We start from the raw sequence: 20,077 nt of genomic DNA on the forward strand, positions 1-20,077 counted from the left end.
CTGGGGAAAGTGCAATGACTCTCGTCAATGAAGACTGCCACGGTGTGGACCATCAAGTCGCTGCTCGGCATGATGTCATCTTGCATCTACCTCATCCAGCTCTGCAGGTTACGGATGCAACCCCTTCAGGAGTTCCTGGACGCTCGCTGGATACAGGTGTCTGGAAGCTTAGCGGACAAGGTCCTGCTTGACGAGGGGTTCCATCGGGCGATAAGGTGGTGGGGCGTTCACACCAACATCGCCCGGGGCACAGGGTTTCAAAACCCCCCATACCAGGGAACATCACCATGGACATTTCCCTGGAAGGCTGGGGAGCTCACACCGGACGTCTGCACGCCAGTGGCTGTGGCTGCCGGAGGAGAACAATCTTCACATCAATATCCTGGAGATGCGGGCACTATTCTGGGCCCTCAAGTCATTCCTTCAATCTCTGAAGGGCAAAGTGGTGAGGATCTTTACGGACAACACCACCACAATGTTCTACATCCGGAAGCAGAGGGCCACCCGGTCCCCAGCGCTGTCCAAAGAGGCGCAGGACTTGTGGCACTGGGCCATCGGACAAAAGATTTTCCTCGTTCCTCTTCACCTGGCGGGAGTCAAGAACACTATTGCAGACTCCCTCAGTAGCGAATTGCGCCCCTGCCACGAGTAGGAGCGTCGGCAGGACCAGGTGGACCTCATCTTCATCAAGTGGGACAGGCTTTAGATCGATCTATTTGCGACGGTGGCAGACTCCAAACGCAAGAAGTTTGCCAGCAGATTCCACCAGCCAAGGAGCTTGGGAGACATGTTCTCCTTCCCGTGGGAAGGCCTGTCTCTATACACGTTCCTGCCGTTGCACCTCCTGCTATGAGTCATCAACACACTCAAACAGTGCCGATGCAGGATGCTGATACTCATCGCCCCGGCGTGGCCGAGGCAGATTTGGTACCCGGACCTTCTCAGCCTGTCCACGTCGCCTCCGGTCAAACTGCCAGTGGTCCCGGATCTTCTCACCAGAGAAGGAGGCACAATCCTGCATCACGACCCAGGATCTCTGAACCTGAGGGCTTGGCTCCTGCAGCCCTAAAGTTTGCAGAATACGAGTTGCCAGCGGACTGCAGGGAGGTTCTTGCCAAGGCCAGAGCATCACTGTCCTTGAAGTGCTACGGTCAAGTTGGAAGAATTTCACCACGTGGTGCTGGTCGCAGAAGATTACCCCTCTGAGGGTCACGGCCCTGCAGATTTTTCCATACTTGTTACCCTTGCCCGAGGCCGGACTGGCGGACGCCTCCATCAATGTGCATCTGCCAGCTATGTCCTGCTACACCAGGTCTCCAGGACAGTCCTCTCTTTGGTCTCGCTGTCTCATTAAGGAGTTTCTCAAAAGACTGGTTCATTTTTTCCCGCCGGTGAAGGCTCCTCCCCTGGCGTGGGAACTCCATGTGGCGCTGACGAGGCTCATGGGGGGGCCCCCTTCGAGCCTATGCATCAGGCCCCTCTCAAGTTCCTTGTGGCCATCACCTCTGCCAGGAGGGAGGGTGAGATTCAGGCCTTATCCTGCAAACAGCCATATCTGACTTTCCACGAGTCGAGGGCGTTGCTGCAGACGCACCCCTCTTTCATGCCGAAGGTTCTGTCGGAATTCCACCTCAACGAGCCTTTGGTGTTACCTGTGTTTTTCCCAAAGCCTTCATCACCGGCTGAAAGGGCCTTGCACTCGCTGGACATTGCTCGTACCCTGAAGTTCTATGTGACACGCACAAAGATTTTTCTGAGGACTTCTCAACTGTTTGTGTACTTTGGTCCTGTGAACCATGGAAATGCCTTGTCCAAGGCTTCCATCTCAAGGTGGCTCTCCGGCTGCATCACGCACTGCCTGGCTGCCCGAGAGCTCACTCCACCAGAGCAATCACTGTGACCATGGCGTTCCTGTCTGGTGAGCCCCTGCTGGACATCTACAGGGCTGCTATGTAAAGGTCCACGCACACCTTCAGAAAGTTCTACTGCGTCGACAGGGATTCCAGAGGGGAGTGGAGAGTCGGTCAATCAGTGCTACATAACCTGAGTCTGTTCCAGAGGTAAGAGTGATAGCTTCTGTTGAGCCTTGCCACCTCCCATGGTTGTGTAATGTTGCACTGCTATTTATTTGTTATTCATGAGCATGTGAATCCATGCCAGACCCATGCCGGAGAACAATAGTTAGAGGTAAGTATCTTGTCCCTTATTTTCTCTCATTAGCCAAATGCAGGAATCAAGAGATGCAAAGCAACCCTGCAGCAGCTTATTGCAACTAACCACATGGAACTACAGGATTGTATAAGGAACCTGGAAGAGCCAAAATACCACTAACCTAGGGGAAGAATAGCACAATATTAGCAATTACAGCATAACTAAAGCAGAATTACATGAAGCCAGAGGCCTCAGGCCGAGAGGCAAAGAAAAGCAGAATTAGGCTGCACGAAGCACCAGGCCAGGACTCGCAGCCAAGGCCAGAGACAAGCAGAACATTCCTAAGCTTCAGAGACCAGGAGCCACCTGCAAAATATCAGAATAAATCCTCACAAATTGCTGACCAGAAAGCTCAATTTTGTAGTCTTGACTCACGTGGTGCAGCCAAGCTGAACAATGGCGATTTACTCATGGTGGGAAGAGGAGCAGTTCCCAGCGGAACAGACACGAACCTATACATGTGTTTTACGACATTGCAACCCTGCAGGCACGCTCAAAGGAAAAGTGGTAATACTGAGGGCAACAACGGGGACACATAGTCTTTCTCATCACCTTGAGAAGGTGCATGGAGCGCTGAGAACAGAGCTGCGTCTCAGGTCTGGGGAGATCAGCTACAGCCAATCAGGGAACACAAAAATGTGTTCAGGGAATGCAAAAGGAAAATAGTGTCTCAAAGGAAATGTCAGAATGGCTTAAGTAACAACTCCCTTCCCCACGTTCAGCACCACAGGGTCTAGATCGTTTCTTAAAAAGGATAGGTGGATGGCACAGTTCTATCAGTTTTGCACACTTTGCCTTACTGTACAATTCAACAGTTCAAGCCTGGGCTTCAAGCTTCTAGTAGTTCAATCACTTCCTTAGGCTTCGTCCGCCTTGTCATTAATGCACAGTTTTACTTTCGACCTTTACTTTCTGACAATTAAACGCATGCTTCCCTCTGATGGGCTCGAGCCTGTCTTTCTCTTCGTGGGGGTTCCCTTCCCCACGTTTTGTTTTAGGTGTCTTTTCACTGTCGAAGACTTTCGAAACTGCAAGGATTTTACATAAGCCTCTGCATGACCACTTCAACCTCTTTTTAAACAATTCTACAATCCAAAATCTTCCTCATCTTGCAACACCAATGCCTTTTGGCATATGTAGATTCTTATTCTCTTTAGTTTGCCCTCTTGGCCTCTTTTAAAGTTAATGTACTTTGCCCTCTTTGCATATTGAGAGTTCACATACTTTGTTTTTCACTTATTCAACTTTTGGGTTATTGCTTTTGCTTTAACACAAACAGGGCTTTTGTTTCCTTCGATAACTCACCGGTCATGTTAATTGGTCTTCTTTCATCAACGCTCTTCATGCCGCAATCAAGGCCGTTATCAACGTCTCCTCTGCTCCCCCCCAACTCTGTCGTTCACCCGGGAGGGTTGCAGGCCGCTTTCGTGCACCTTCAAGGTGTCTCTATTCCGCTCACTCAGTTTCAGTCTTGGAACATTTACGTTTTCCCGAAAGTGTGCAATTCTCGCCTGGCTTTCTTGTTCTTCGCAAACGCTGATCAGTCCCTTGGCCTGCCAACTTCCATAGCCTGGTTTGCATCAACCCCGAAAGAGCTGTTCCTTCTCGTACCCAGCCTCGCTCAGAGTGTGCCTGTTCCCACCACCTTTTATCCTGAGAGGGAGTGTTAACAAGTGTGTTGGGGATCATTCTCAGAAATGTGCTAATTTCCTTCTACCTTAGAGACCCCCAACTCTTGTACTGAACTTTAGGGCTTTTAATTTTTATCCTGTAAGAGTGAAACCTTTTTCCCACTCTATCATGTATTTTTCTGTGATTTGAACTCTGTTTCTCTTTTCATTTTGGAGTCTGACAAACTCCATAGGCGGCATCTTTTTACATTGTGACACACAGCACCTTCAGTGCAGTGGCACAGGGAAGTCTTTCAGATTTCCCAAAGATCTAAATACCTTCTCTTGGTTAAACTACTGTTTCCAAGAGCAGTGAAGTGAATTGACTTAACTTATATTTTGTAACTTTCTAGACAGAGCACACACTATCTTACAATAAATAGGGTGCTGGAGGGGTTACTTAGTATCCCCCTTGTCTAGTTTCTCAGTACCATTTTGATGTTACCCTTTATACAGTTAATGGCTGGTGGCAGTGGTTTACTTTTTACTACCATTGACTGTTTTTAAAGCAGGCTACAAATGCAGCTACAGGAAAGCAGCCATGGGTGCCCATTTTGTCAAAATGGCCCCAATCATCTTTTTCCACCATTTCTTGTTGTAAAGGTCCTTCTTGAGATTTATTCTGTGTGCCAAACCAGGTTGGTCCCTTTGTTTGTTTTGTCTTTGGCGGGATTCACTGTTGAAGCCTGCCTCTGGCTCCAGTGTGTCTGGCAGGGCAGGAAGCAAGTGAGGTTCCTGAAACTCCCTGTGCTTAGTCTCCATGGGTACAGGAATGCACCCAAAGGTGATTGGCTGGCTGGCTGTCCTTCAAGGACAGCCACCCTGCTGTGTGATTGATAGCTAGGCTGCAAATTAATGGGAGAAACCTGCATAAAAGGTATGGTCTTTTGCTTGGAAGACCGAGTCGACCACTGGACGAAGGAATCCGAAGAAGAACTTGGAAGAGACGCTTGCTGCAACTCCTGGACTGTTGGTTTGCCCGGTGAAGCCCTGCTGCACTGCTGAAGCTCCGAATTCGCCTCGACTAGAGAAGCCCTGCAAAGGACTTCTCCCCCCCTTGGGTTGGTGGGACCAATCGACCCCAAGACAAACTTCTCTGGAAATCCTCTCAAAGCTGGCTGTATTTCCATTGCTGCTGCAGGAACTGAGTGCCAGGGAGAGGAACACCAGAATCGAGTGTATTGCCTTTGAGTCGGACCCGAGCTCCAGGAAGATCCTCCGGACTCCCATGAAGCAGGACTAACCAAGCCTGAAACCGCGAAATGCGAGTGATGTGAAGTTTGCCCATTGCTGCCGCTGGTCTCCAAATCGTAGTGCAGGAGTCCCCAGACATACTCCCTCTTGTCCCCACGACTGAGGCCCAGGAACAACAGGATCTGCCATACTACAACAGGAACAGAATCCAGCTGGAACCAATTTCTTCAGACCTAAGGTACTGTAAACTAAGGGGTACTTAGCTCTTGCTGTGTAACTTGCTAGTTCTCAATTGAAACTTGCCTTTATTACCTCTTGTAGAGTTGCTTGCAGATTTGCACATCACAAGCCTCCCAGCTTGTGGCCCAACAGTGATTTCTTTTCAACAAAAATTCTCAAACATTGTACAAGACTTTTTACTTACCTTAAAGAAGAACTTCAAGCCTGAGGATGTTGCTAAGGCACCTAAGGCTCCCACTAAACTTGCTGGAGGCCCACTCCAGATGATTCCTAGACTACCGACTCTCATCCAGTGCAACAATATGACTGTAAGAATACCTGTCAGTGTACAAAGTGAGGTGCCTGGGAGAGCACTGTTGGGGAATGACTTAAAGACTCTTGGAGTTATGTCAAGCAAACCAGGCCTTCCAGTAAAAGGAAGCAGGAGCAGACTAGATTGGCCAGAGATGCAACTTTAGATGACTCTCAATGGGAAGTAACAGAGATTCCTATAACTTCCAGTCCACAGGAAGAAAACCCTTCTAATTATAAATCTAAGAAGGAAACAAAGGGGAAACCCAAGGTACCCCAGGAAAGAAGAAAGGTGTCGCTTCTGTTTAAAAGGACAAGGACATCCTCGAGAGGACAGTACAAGGTCCCACCTGTGACCCCTTCACCAGCTGAGGCTGAGTGTGAGGAACAACCAGAGAATGGTGAATCAGCTACTGGCGAAACAGAGCTGGAAGAAGCCCTTCCCTATGTTGGAGATCTGGATCATAAAGAGCATCCTGAGCTGCAGACTTTGTTTGCAGAAGGTGGACCCTCTAGGGCAGACTTCAGCAGAGGTCAAAGAGAGTGTCCCACTCTTGAAGGACTTCGCCAACAGGCAGCTTCCCAGATGGATGGGCAAGAGCCAGGGAAGCACAGGCTGTACTGGGAGGATGGCCCCCTTTACAGTGAGTCTATTGAGTCTACCCCAGGGGACTACAGAAGACTTGTAGTGTCTCAGGTGGTGAGACCTCAGTTTCTATAGTTAGCCTATGATATTCCTCTAGCTGGTCACTTAAGTTTTAAGAAAACTAAGGAGAGGATTTCTCTGTATTTCTACTGGCCTAAGATGGCGTCTGATGTAGTTACATTCTGTAGAAGCGGTCACACTTGTCAGACTTCTGGCAAGAGTGGAGCCAAGAACGTGGCACCCTTGTTGCCTCTCCCAGTGGTGGGAGTTCCTTTTGAGAGGGTAGGGATTGACATTGTTGGTCCCCTAGACCCTCCCACATCTTCAGTCAACCGATTTATATTGGTTGTGGTAGACCATGCTACCAGGTATCCTTAAGCCATACCTATGTGGACTGTTACTGCTCTTGGTATTTTTTTTTTACCAAGGTTGGTTTTCCTAAGGAGGTTATCCCAGATAGGGACACCAATTGTATGTCCCACTGCATGCAAGCCATGTGGAAAAACTGTGGAGTGACCTACAAGTTCTCAACAGCCTACCATCCATAAACCAATGGGTTGGTGGAGAGGTTTAATAAAACTATGAAGAGCATGATTGGTACTTTAGAGGCACCCCTTAGAAGAAAGTGGGACCTTCTACTGCCATGCCTTCTTTTTGCTTGTAGAGAAGTCACTCAGGAAGGGGTTGGTTTCAGCCCCTTTTAGCTGCTTTATGGTCATCCCGTTAGAGGTCCATTGGCCCTAATCAAGGAGGGGTTGGAGAGTGCTCCTTCCCTCAAGCCAGTAAGAGTCACTGACTATGTGTTAGGTCTCCAAAGGAGAATGACACAAATGATGACAGAATCTTCTGATAACTTGAAAGCAGGTCAGGCTCTGGTTAAACATTGGCATGACCAGAAGGCCAACATGTTGGGAGTTCACTCCAGATACAGGACAAATGGATTGGACCCTTCAAGGTTGTGGGAAAACTTGGAGGGGTCAATTACTTAAGAGGACTTGGGCAAGCCCAAGGAGGGCTCTAGGGTCTTTCACACTAACCGCCTAAAAGCATATGTGTCCAGACCACAACTAGGAGCTTTGCTCTTAGCATCGGAGGAGGAGGAGGATAGTGAGCCTCTGCCTGACCTTCTCAGGGGACAGCCTTTAGATGGAAAAATAGGAGTTACTTTCTTCTGATCGGACTCTGCAACAGCAGGAGGATTGCAGAGTTCTTTTGAATCAGTTTGCCTCCCTGTTTTCACTAACACCAGGCTTGACCCCTTGAGGTCAGCATGATACTCTCACTGGTGACTGTCACCCTGTCCAAAGCAGGGGTTACAGAATGTAAGAACCCACATAAAGGAAGAGGTCAAGAAGATGCTTGATCTTGGGGTAATAGAGCCATTTACAAGTCCATGGGCTAGTCCTGTTGTGCTAGTGCCAAAGCCAGGATTCAAGGAGTTGAATTATGTGTGGACTACAGATCTCTTAATGCAGTCACCACGACTGATGCCCATCCTTCACATAGGACAGATGAGCTGGTGGACAAACTTGGTTCAGCCAAGTTCCTCAGTACATTTAACTTAACATCAGGCTATTGGCAAATAACTCTGACAGACCATGCCAAGGAGAAAACTCAATTTTCCACCCCAAGAGGCCTCTACCAGTTTAAGGTTATGCCTTTGGGCATAACCTTAAACAAACATGCAAAACATGCACCTGCTACATTCGAAAGGATGCTGAATCATGTTCTGAATGGGATGGAGGTCTTCTGCATGGCATACTTGGATGACATTGCAGTGTTCAGACCCACTTGGGAAGAGCATCTTGGCCTCCTTGGATATGTTTTGCAGGCTCTTGAACAGGCTCATCTGAGCATAAAGGCAAGCAAATGTCAAATTGGTCAGAGTAAAGTGGTCTACTTGGACGTTAGGTAGGAGGAGGTGAAATAAGGCCATTGCCTAGCAAAGTACAAGCTGTACAAGACTGGGCCTCATCTACTACTCTAACCCAAGTGAGAACCTTTCTAGGTCTCACAGTTTACTATAGGGACTTCATTGAGAACTATGGAACCATAGCTTCTCCCTTGAATGTATCTCCTCACCCAAATTCCCCAAGAAGGACAGGTGGAATGAGGAGTGCACCAAGGCATTTGAAGGACTTAAGAAAGCCCTTTGTCAAGCTCCAATCTTGAAAGCTCCTTACTACAACCAATCCTTTATTGTACAAACAGATGCTTCAAATACAGGAATAGGAGCAGTTCTGAGTCAACTGGATGAGAAAGGCAGGGAACACCCTATCTGCTTCATCAGTAGGAAACTGAAGAACCATGAAACAATGTGGGCAACCATTGATGGAGAATGTTTTGCAATTGTGTGGTCTTTGATGAAGTTTAGACCATACTTGTATGGATCTACTTTTGTAATTCAAACAGACCACCAACCCTTGAGATGGTTAATGTTGATGAAGGGGGAGAGTCCTAAATTGTTAAGATGGTCAATCTGCCTTCAGGGGTTTCATTTCACCATAGAATACAGGTGAGGGTGTAATCACCAAAATGCTGATGGTCTCTCCAGAATGTATGACCGACTGGAGTAAGGAGATTCATCCAGGAGTGGATTAAATCCTCCTGTCCCTTAGTCCGAATTCTCCTTAACTTTTAAAGCCCTGCGAAGGACGACTTCTCCCCTTGGGTTGGTGGGACCAATCGACCCCAAGACAAACTCCTCTGGAAATCCTCTCGAAGTTGGCTGTGCTTCCATTGCTGCTGCAGGAACCGAGTGCCAGGGAGAGAAACACCAGCATCGAGTGTATCGCCTTTAAGTCGGACCTGAGCTCCAGGAAGATCCTCCGGACTGCCATGAAGCAGGACTAACCAAGCCTGAGCCACCTCAACAGAGTGCTGGACCCCAGAAGCAAGGAAAGTCCACCAAGTGTCAGAGAACGGCGGTGGTGCTATTCACGAGATGCTGAAACCGCAAAGTGCCGCTGATCTGAAGGTTGCCCATTGCTACCGCCGACCTCCAAATTGTAGTGCAGGAGTCCCCAGACGTCCTCCCTCTTGTCCCCATGACTGAGGCCCAGGAACAACAGGATCTGCCATACCACAACAGGAACAGAAGCCAGATGGAACCAATTTCTTCAGACCTAAGGTATTGTAAACTAAGGGGTACTTAGCTCTTGCTTTGTAACTTGCTAGCTCTCAGTTGAGACTTGCCTTTGTTACCTCTTGCAGCTTGTGGCCCAACAGTGATTTCTTTTCAACATAAACTCTCTAAAACTTTGTGCAAGTCTTTTTACTTACCTTCAAGAAGAACTTCAGTCCTCCTAGACTTTGCTCAATTAACATTGGCTGTCCTGGCTCCCCAATAGACTCTTGTAACCTCTGACTTTGTGTTTTGATCTGTCCCTCCAAAAAGTCACACATTCTTAAACTAGCTGGGAAAGGGTTAATTTGCATTGCATTGGGAGATTCAAAAGTGCATACCTGTATGAGAAACTTGTTAACCATTGTTTCTCTCTCTAACCTTTTCATCAAGAAAACTTTATTCGGCCATAGGCCATCAAAGTGCAGCCTAACAAAACATTTCTAAATGTTCATCATTATAATACAACAACATAGAAAGGTTAAAGCAGATTGGGGACAACAAACGCCATATGCAAATGCATGTACCCGAAACCTATCAGCTCCCACCCAACCTTATACCCAGGGGTGTTAGGTTTGCTCTAGATAGGACAGTATTGGGGAGAGCAGTTGCAAGGGGATTTACAGGTCCCATAAGTGGGTGAAGGCTCAAAATAATCCTGCTGTTGACCACCGTGCCGTGGCGCCCGGATCTTCCCAGGACATCACTAGACATTTGCTTGTTCCTAACAGTCAGCATGCAAATCTCCCACACTGGGCATTCTAAGGTAACCCACCAAATCTTCCCTGGTCACAAAAGGACATTTCCCCACAGTACAAAGCCAGTGAAGACATTTATTAGAGAGGGCATTGCTTGGTTCTTTCCTGCCACGAGGCAGTTTCGGTACCCTGTGTAGATGGACAGTGGTTTGTCTTTCCTCCCCATACAAATGTGGCTGGGGTATGCGCCCCCTTGGTTGATGACTGCGTTCACTGGGTCTCCTCCTCCCAGAACTGTTTGACTTTTGTGCACCGGGAATACAAGCTTCCATCAGGTTTGGTGCATTTGGTGCGCAGCTCTCTGGGGCCAGTGACAAGTGAGGGCTGTTCCGCCATTGGCCATCTAGACACTGTGTTAGCTTCCAGTTTACTAGGGACTGTGGTTAGAGCTGTGGGAGAGCCAGGGGACTCCTCCATCAAGCCCTCCTCTCCCTTCCCCTCATTGGTCTTCCCCTGGGCATCATTCAGGGACAGTAGGAGCTTTTTTATAGCTTCCAGTGCGATAAGCACCCGTGTGCAGGGGCAGGCCCCCATGTTATGTGTTCTGCTTTGGTGGTGTTTGAGACAGCGTTGGCTTCCGTAAATGGATAGCTTTGTGGCCCTAAGTGGGGTGAGGCGTAAAAAGGTGCTGGACTCTGATAAAGCTGCCAGCATGTTCTCACTCCTGGTGCTACAATTGGAACTGTGCTCCGTTGCCCCATCAGACTCCACGGTCATCAAATCCAGGGCAGGGGGAGTAAGAGCAGGCAGAGGGAGGTGAAGGAGGAGGTGAAGAGTAGTGTCTGATGGGGGCAGGGTAACAAGCTGGGCATATGTTCAGTCGGGAGGGGGGTCGGAAGAGGTGAGGGGCAGACTGCTGAGACCAATGGTGAGGCAAAAGGTTCACAAACCCTCCCAGGTGCAGGGTCCATGGTTCCGAGGGCGGACGTTGTGAGATAGGTCTCTATGTTCCTTGTGGTTGCGAAAAGGATCGGCGGTGTGGGAGTGGGAATGAGAACATCAGGGGTAACCCCCAGGGGTCGGTCAATCTCCTTTGTTGTAGGGTGGACCATCCCCATGAGATTAGAGGAGCAGGTTAGGGGTTCACAGAGCTTCTCTTCAAAAATGTCAATGTCAGTGACAGCCGGAGCTCTATCGGTGCTGGGGATACGAACAAAGGCACAGCCAGTGATGCTAGGGTGGCTTGGTGGGCGAGGCCCCCCTTTTCGGCGCACCACCCGCACCTTACGCTTAGTTTTGAGCTTGGGCTTGGGCTGAGTCTCAGGCCCCATGAAGGCTGACAGGCTTGAGAAAAGGGCAGACTTGCAGAGGTACCAAGAGGGGAGGGGAGAAGAGGGTGAAACAGCTATTGCTTCCATTGTCAGTGTTTCTGGTAGTACCCCCACCCCCTCCAAAAGCACTGTAGTCCTTGCTCTCCCGATTGTCACTGACAGAATCTCACCTCTCGGTTCGGATCAGCAGATGTTCTCCGGTGGGACCCACAGGTCTGCTAACACCCCCGCGGCATGCCAACACCCCACGCCCTTGTCCTGCGGGCCGGCGCGGGAGCAGAAGACCAAGGGGGCGAGGCCAAGCCTGTGGCAGGTATGGAGGCCCTCCTCGCCAATTCACAATGAAGAAAGGAGCGGGAGCGGGACCCAACACCCCGCGCCCTTGTCCCGCGGGCTTCCTTTTCCTTTTGACACCAAACTCAGTTTTGCTTTATATGTAACAGTGATATATCAATGTCCACAGTGTCCTAGATAGTTAAGTCACCTCATGGTGTAGGAATTGTCTATGTGCCATCCCAAATAGGTATCTACTGATTTATTGAAACTGAGAGTGTGTATTTATTGAAGTGTATTTTTGTGTTACATATTTGCTCCCTTCTAAAGAAGGCTTATTCAAACTGACTGTGAAATAAATAAACAAACATGTAATCAAGAAACCTTGAGTTATATATATATATACTTGTCACTGTGAAACTCTGTTACAACCCTACAGCTCATTTTGACCCCTCTTGAGATAAACCTGGCTGCTCATTCACTCTACCAACTTGTGTAGTACATGCTTATACCAAAGGTTGGGTTAACTATTGCCAAGAGGACAAGGCTGGTGCAGTCTCCCACAGTATACTGCATACAATCTTGCCTAACAAAGTGGCAGGTGTGTATAGTTAGGATTACGTGCCTGACTCTGCCCGGCCTCATTACAGGGACAGAGCCATTGCAAGTCAGTAGAGGTAATCTTTCTGGCCTCATTCCTCATCTTCCTCGGCTCAGGAGTGTTGTCAATGGGGAGGAATTATGGGAGCTGTAGTTTCCCATCAAATAAGCAGGGATAGGGGTTGGATGGGTTGTGGAAAAAGGGGGATACAATGTCTCACCATCTGGTGATTCTCCCCCACTGATTCTCCCCCACTCCCAGAGGACCTCCTCCTACCCAGGTGATCCTCCCTCGCTTGTCCACCCCCAGGGTCTGAATCCAAAAGCGATGGCCTTTCCCTGGACACCTGAGTCCGGGATCCTTGAGGGGACTAGGTTGAAAACAACATCTGGTTTTTCACAGCAACCAGGTACGCTGGGGCACATTTTGGTTATGTCTGGTGTCAGAGGTTCTGGGGGAAGATCCAGGGCACTGTTGGGGCAATACCAGGGGTAAATATGGCTCTGGAACCTAAAACTCAGGTTTTGGTATGGGTGTGGAGGATGGCCATGATGATGTGGTCAAGCTGATACATACGTTGCTGTTTGCCACCCGAAAAACCATTCTGGTCAGCTGGAAATTGCTGGAAGGCCCGCTTGTGAGAGTGTGGGAGAGACTGGTGTCTAGTCTGTGTAGATTGGAGAGACAAGCATATGCTGATAGTTGAGGTATGGAAAGAGCGCATCATCTTTGGGAATTGTATAAGCAGTACATCTGAATGACAAATAGAACATGTGTGGCAAATGTCGCTCGGGCACACCAGGGGTGGAGGGTTTGGGGGGGGGTGGAAGGGAGAAGGAGAAGCGGGATGGGTCGTGCTACAGTAGGACTCACAATGAGACATGTGGTTGGTACCCAGCAGGTGAACGATTTGGTTCACTATTATCTGACCTGGATGATGGGGTTGGGGTAATGCGGGGGAGCAGACCTTGTAACAATAGAGTGTGCGGGCGTGATGAAGATCCACAGCGAACACTGCTCTGAATGAGGTACGTGAGCCTTTCCAGCCCGGACTGAACTGTATTTAGTATTTTATATGCATACCCTGGATCCTCCCTAGTGGGGGTTTCTTTTCTTCTTATGTTATTGCTTTCTTTATTTTGTTCTGCTATGTTTCTTATGCATGAGAACTTTTCTATCAATAAAAAGATTTAAATTAAAAATTAAAAACAAATCGCATTTAAGAAATCTAATTGTATGAGTGTCATGGACAATTAGTATAAAAGAGTAGCAGATTCAGTTTTTCCAGATAGTTAGACCATTGCTGGAAGTTGTTAAGATGGATTTCCAAAGTAAATTCTGGGGGTTGGATTTTGGGGGGCCAACCTATTCCAGTTAGACAGGTAAGTGCAAAAATATACAATGATTTATTAGGCCTTTACACACTAGGTAAATGAAACCATTAGGCAAATATTGTCACACACTTACTATAAAACAGATATATATATATATATATATATATATATATATATATATATATATATATATATATATATATATATATACACGTTCACCCTTGGGATAAGATAGAAAACATTAAATTCAATAGTCAGTGTAAAACAGGTAAGTACTCGGATGCATGTGGTTTTGTAGAATGTAGAAATGCTTTTAGAGATAACCATAACACAGTTCCCTAACACTTAGTAAGTCCAGCCCCAAGATGGTTTGGGGCCGTGTTCCCTAAAGTCATCCGTTCCAAAGTTATACATTTCAGGTAGATTTACTATGTGATTGGACAATGTCCGGGAAATTCGGGTAAATAAACTCACTCAATCACAGACACTAGGATAGGCCTTGGTAGAGATTCTTGACCAGGTCTCAACTGACCAAAGTCCGAAAAGAGTGATTTGGGTACAGGATGTAACCCTATGGAGAGCAGGGTGGGTAGACAGGTATGTTAACTTACACCTAAGATATAGTAACACCAAAAATAGCTACCGTCCTATCCCCATTTCTGCAGGATGCCATTTTGCACCTGCTTAACGCCTCCCTAACCCATGGTATTATCCTGTCAGCATGGAAATGTTCCCTAATTAAATCTCTTCTTAAGAAGCCATCACAGGATCCTATGGATCCGGGGAATTTTCGACCTATATCCCAATTGCAATTTTTATCCAAACAATTAGAAACAGTGGTATCCCCTGAAATCAATCCTTTGGTTAAGGCTTGGGTTTATTTATTGCATGTTGGGCAAAAGGTTTTAGACCTTCACTGATTACTGAACTCATTACTACATCTATCTTGGATTATCTACGAGAAAGGGTCATTAAGAGTGGCTCTGGGGCACTGACCTAACTGGATCGATCAGCCACATTAGAGGCGGTGGACCATTAAATCATTTACTCCAAGGTCATAAGATTTTGGCTTTCGAGGCACTGGCCTCAAGTGGCTATAATTTTTCTTAACAAATCGGTCTTAACAGTTTAACCTAGGACCTTTTGCCTCCAAAACGTACCCTATGTCCTGCAGGCTTCCTCTGGGCCTTGCACTATCACTGATTCCACTGAATCTTTGTCTTCGTCCCACCTAGTTTTCTTCAACTACACAGATGACATCCAGATTGTGGTAGATATGGGCCAGGTTGACGATTCCTTGTCCATTAAAGTTAGAGACTGCTTGATCCCAATTAAGAGCCGCATAGATCATAGTTGAATTAGCTAAATATGAACCCAGCTAAAACTGAGGTCATGATCGTCGATGCAAACGTTACTTGTTGGAAGCCATCTTTTTGGCTTGGTACCCTCGGCCAATATCCAGTGCCCAAAGGGGAAGTTAAAAACGGTGGCATTATATTTAATCATAAACTATCCCTAAATAGTCAAATTGCAGCAGTTACCAAGAAAAGCTTTTTCCTCATTAGGAACATTTGACATCTACTCTCATTTCTGTCCTCTACATATCAAGTAATAGTTATGAACTAATTTATCTCCTCTAGCTTTGACTTTAATAACTGCATACATCTAGGTCTACCAAATTCCCTAATTTCAAGACTACAAAGCGTTCAGAATGCGATGGCCAGAACTTTGTTGAAATTAAGAAAACAAGGTCATATTACCCCAGCCTTACACTCTTTATATTGTCTCCCAATAAAATAAATAAGAGCCTATGTCTTGTTACAATAGCCAAACACCCCCAGCTTTTCGACCAAACCTAGAACTTGTGTACCAAAACGACTGCTGCAATTGAACAATGAAAGACTTCCAATTGTTCCTCTTTACCGTAAAGAAACTCAAGGTGTACACTCATTTACAGTGCAAACAGCCAAGCAATGGAACTCTCTTGCACCATCACTAGGAAGAGCACCTAATATATTCTTTCTGGAAACGCCTGAAAACCTTTCTTTTTAATAGAACTTAAGTTACTGCGTTTCAGACAAGTCAATCAGTCTTCATTCTACCTATAGCACCATGATACCCGAAAAAATGTTTATATTAAGCATTACTTTGACATAAACTCTGTTAATAATTGAGTCGATGTGCTCGTTTTCCCCTTGCCTTTGCTTACTATTGTCTTGTTTTCTTCTTAGGGATCTCAGAAAGAACTTTTGAATTTGACCCAGCAAGATTATGTCAATCGAATCGAGGAGCTGAATCAGTCATTGAAGGATTCCTGGGCCTCGGATCAAAAAGTCAAAGCTCTCAAAATAGTTATCCAGGTCAGTCCTGCCTTCCAAACCACTGTAACAGCAAAATTAACTGTTGGAAAACAAAGAAACTGCTCTCATGGGACTTTGTAGTGAATCATTCATTTAACTGGAGGGGAAAAGAGGCAGGCAGCATTGAGACGAAATGAGTTGCACCTTCTTGCTTAGCATACAGAAGCGTCTCCTTTAGCCAATGTAATTAGGAACATGTATTTCCTGTGGAATTTCCTATTGCTCAATGTTTACTTGCACGTTTCAACTTAATTTTTAGCTATAATCAGGAATATCCTGTTTTTCCCAAAGGGAACACTGCAATGTTTCTCTGCCCACTTGGAAAGAGACGTATTGTTCATCACCAATGGGGGGGGGGGGGCAGTTCTGATAGGAGGATGATGTTACAGGCATTGTGGGTGAGCACACGCGGCGGCAGGTGACCACTGAACAGTTTTTCAAATTAAGAAAGTCTGTATTTAGTGACATAAAAGCCCTACTTGACTTCACATAGCCAGTGTTGCAAATATGCTACTTTTATCTGAGATGTTATGATCACCTTACACACGAGACACTATACATAGAATAAATAAATACATTAGAAAATCAATAAAAGTAGTTTGGTTAGGGGGGCTGGTTGACTGCCGATTACAGGATGTGATTGGCGATGGGTGTGAACAGGTCATTGGGGAAGTACTGGAGACCATTTCCCTCTAAGTGTATATTGCAAGGGGGATATCGGTCCTGTTTACCTTTTGTGCAAAAAAGTTGTCTCGATGTAATTTTCATCATTTTTGAGACATATAGGAAAAAACCTGCCAGTTGCAGGCTAGCATGTTTGTTTCCACTTTGTTTCAGAAAAGTAAATACATGCTGCATTTAATGATTGCAGAGAGGCGTTTACAGTGCATTCCAGTGAAATCTGCCTACTTTTCCCACATGGAAAAAACAGGCATATTTCATTGCTGGCATAAACCTGATTGATTTGGCAGGCGGACCGCAAACGCTGGTGGACTTTTTAAGTTTGTTCAGTCCACAAATCCACTTGTCAAATCCAGGAAAATCCTGTGGATCAAATAAATCTGTTGTAATGGTGTATTGCCACGTTTTCTAATCTGTGGGAATAAGAAAATGACTGATTACATTACCATATTTACAATATGAAATACAAATTATGAGTCCTCAGACAGTAGTTTAAATGACTAGAGCAGACCTCATTCACCTTTGTGGTTATAAATTCACTAATTTCCTTGCCAGGGGCGAGTTACTTTTAAACTTCAGTATGTCGCTTTTTCAGCTCTTTGAAGGATAAATCTCAAGTCAGCAGGTGTAAAGATAACTTTTGGGACTATTGCTTCACTTTGTGTGTGGTAATTATGTCTGCACACCTTTCATGGCCTTTGCCCGGATATATGAGAATAAAGGTGAAAAGACCTCTGATGCTTCAGTGCGCTTTTTAAATGGCAGAGAATGACAAATGTTAGTTCATTATAGAACATGGATAGAACAAAAGCATATCTTGTGGATATAATACATGTATTAACAGGTCCTTGAGAAACCATATGGTTTTAGCCTTTATTGTTTAGTACACTAAATACCAATTGCAAACTATAAATAATGTGGTTTTCTAAAAGCAAAATGGCTTAACCAACACAACACAGCACATGGCAAACATACTTAGATTAGACATTTAATAGTCTGTGAGATGCCAGGATCACTCAGCAGTAGGGAAATCGGTGCCTAGAATTTTGTTCACCAAAAAAGAAGAAAATGAGTAACTAAAGTTACAATAAATTGTCTGAATGCCACGTCTGTCAGTATGGTGGAAAGGGGGCACATCTGAGTTCAGGCAAGCAAGAGGAATATGTAGCTATGAGGAGTTGTGTAGCTATACTAATGCCCTGTAATAAGATGTCAAGCTCCTGTCCACAATTGTTATGGATTTGTCCAAGTTGGACCAGCAATCTTACGTTTGCCAACAGCACTTTAGGTACAGGGATTGGATACGTTGGTGGTATCCAATTTCATCTCACATGCACAACCAAAAGCTGGGAATTTGATAAACCTTGTATGAAACATTTAGTCCCTCGGATGGGGTCAGGGTAGTCTAATTTCTCCTTCGCAGACTGTGTCCGCTAACACCCAGGCTAACAAAAAAAGTCTATTTCCAACTGGAATGTAGCTTGAGTTAACAACAAGCTGTTGGATGATGACTGGCTAGCGTACATTAATAGATATGAAGTAATGCCAATTGGTCCATCTAAAACTCTTTCTAAAGGTTTTATTCCTGCCATTAAGGCTATCTGCGGAAGATCCAGTGGGAGAACTGACAGTTTGGATCTGCACAGATTATATTGCAAGGGGTAAACATATATAGTTTGACTCCACAAACTGTCTAGCTGTAGAAATTGTTAATACAAATGGAGAGGTTTTCTTGATTGCTAATGTTTATTTCAGGCCAACCCAGAAGAGATGCAAGGAGCAACGCCTAATAATCGTCTCACACTTCTGGGAAATTGTAATGCTCAACTTGTACCGTTGGGGCATGTGGCCAATCTTTATTCAGATATAGATGAGATCTGAGGAATTCCTAAAACTGCTGCATCTCCCCCCAAGAGACCTAATAAGAATGCCTAGGGTCTTCTTACTTGGCTCCAGGCCTTGGGTGTTCGGGCGTGCTACACAAAGTTTAATAATTACATCCCAGTAAAACCATCGGTTCTACGTTATTTCACTGATCTATTTTTGGTCGTGGTACTTTTCATCGCCGGATTTTACATCGCTAGAAACCCTGTTTTTGTTTTTTTTTTAATTCTGGGGGGGTGCCCCCCCCAGACCCCTCCCTTACTACTATAATAATACCCCAACCCCAACCAAACCCCCCAAAATAAAAAAATTAAAAAACGGGATTTCTGGCGATGATCCTTGGTGCCATCTTCGACTTCACCCTCTGCTTCTCTCCTCACATCTCTGACATCTCTAAGAGGTCACACTACCAGCTGCACCTCCTCAGAGGTATTCTTCCTTTACTCACTTTCCCCCAGAAGCTCACTGTCTCCAGAGCCCTGGTTCTCTCTAGGCTGGACTACTGCAACAGCCTCTTTCTAAACCTGCCTGCCTCTACTCTTCACCCTTTCCAACTAATCCAGAACAGGACTGCAAGGCTTTTCCTTGGCCTCAAGCCCCGGGATCGCATCTCTCCAGCTCTGAAATCTCTCCACTGGTTCCCAGTGGCTGCAAGGATCATGTTCAAGACCCTCTGCATCGCCCTAAAGGCTTGCTGGGGCCGGGGACCACACTACATCCAGCTCTCTCTTCCTAAGCATTTTCCTTCTCGAGCCCTCCGCTCATCCTCCTTCAACTCTCTGAGGGTCAGAAGCTTCACCAGGCAGAGAGTGGGGGGTCTTCGGATGGAGCCTCCCTCTGGAACAGCCTCCCTACCTGTTACACTCACCTGGCTCCCACAGGGGTGTCGAGCGGAACTGAACAGCCACGGTCTCCACCAACGTGATGCGTAGTGCAGAGATGACTGACTGGACTGGCCCACCTAGCTTCGTCTGCTTGACCCGTAGAAGTAGTCTCCTAAAGACGGGGAAAGGGAATTAGCCACCCGTGTATTTGAGTATTAACACCTCACTGCGTCCCCACTTATCACTTCTGACATTCCCTTGTACAAAGCTGACCTTATAGTTTTGTGTAATGAGCTCTCCATCCTGCGAAGAATGCAGGGGCGCGTTGATGGCCAGTTACTTCACTGGCTTGAGGATATTGGAAGAGTTCTGGACAAATCTTGACTCCAAACCTCCGGGCGAAAGGCCGTAAGTATATAGTTCTAATGAGTTCAAAATGTCCGATTAATCACTCTTGTCCAATTCCTTGTTTCTTTTGCAGCTTAGACCCAAAAGATGATCGTCTTGTGGCAGCTGAAAGCGTTCAGGTAAGAGTCTGTGTTTTGTAACACTGTCCGGTAAATGATGCCAAGGTTTAACTCGCTGCTTTCTCTTTTCTTGCAGGTGCAGCGTAGGAAGATTTGGCGTGCTGGTGGATAATACCTGCTGCGGTAAAATCAGGTAAGCATATGGTGGCAAGAGATTGTCCTTGTTTGTTCCCTTGGCTCACCTTGTT

The 20,077-nt window shown here is 46.3% G+C and overlaps 1 protein-coding gene across 3 annotated transcripts in view; it reads left to right on the top strand.

Annotated features, from left to right (window-relative positions):
- The window catches only part of VPS35L (VPS35 endosomal protein sorting factor like), a 1,734,364-nt gene that overhangs the window by 314,727 nt on the left and 1,399,560 nt on the right, over positions 1-20,077 (top strand). For all 3 annotated transcript variants that reach the window (XM_069647157.1, XM_069647156.1, XM_069647158.1), the window contains exon 7: positions 15,845-15,973. In XM_069647157.1, the coding sequence (XP_069503258.1) occupies positions 15,845-15,973 (129 nt within the window). The remainder of the gene's footprint in view (positions 1-15,844; positions 15,974-20,077) is intronic.

Source organism: Ambystoma mexicanum, chromosome 2q (assembly GCF_040938575.1).
Source record: "Ambystoma mexicanum isolate Mex_15411 chromosome 2q, UKY_AmexF1_1, whole genome shotgun sequence".
NCBI lineage: Eukaryota > Metazoa > Chordata > Amphibia > Caudata > Ambystomatidae > Ambystoma > Ambystoma mexicanum.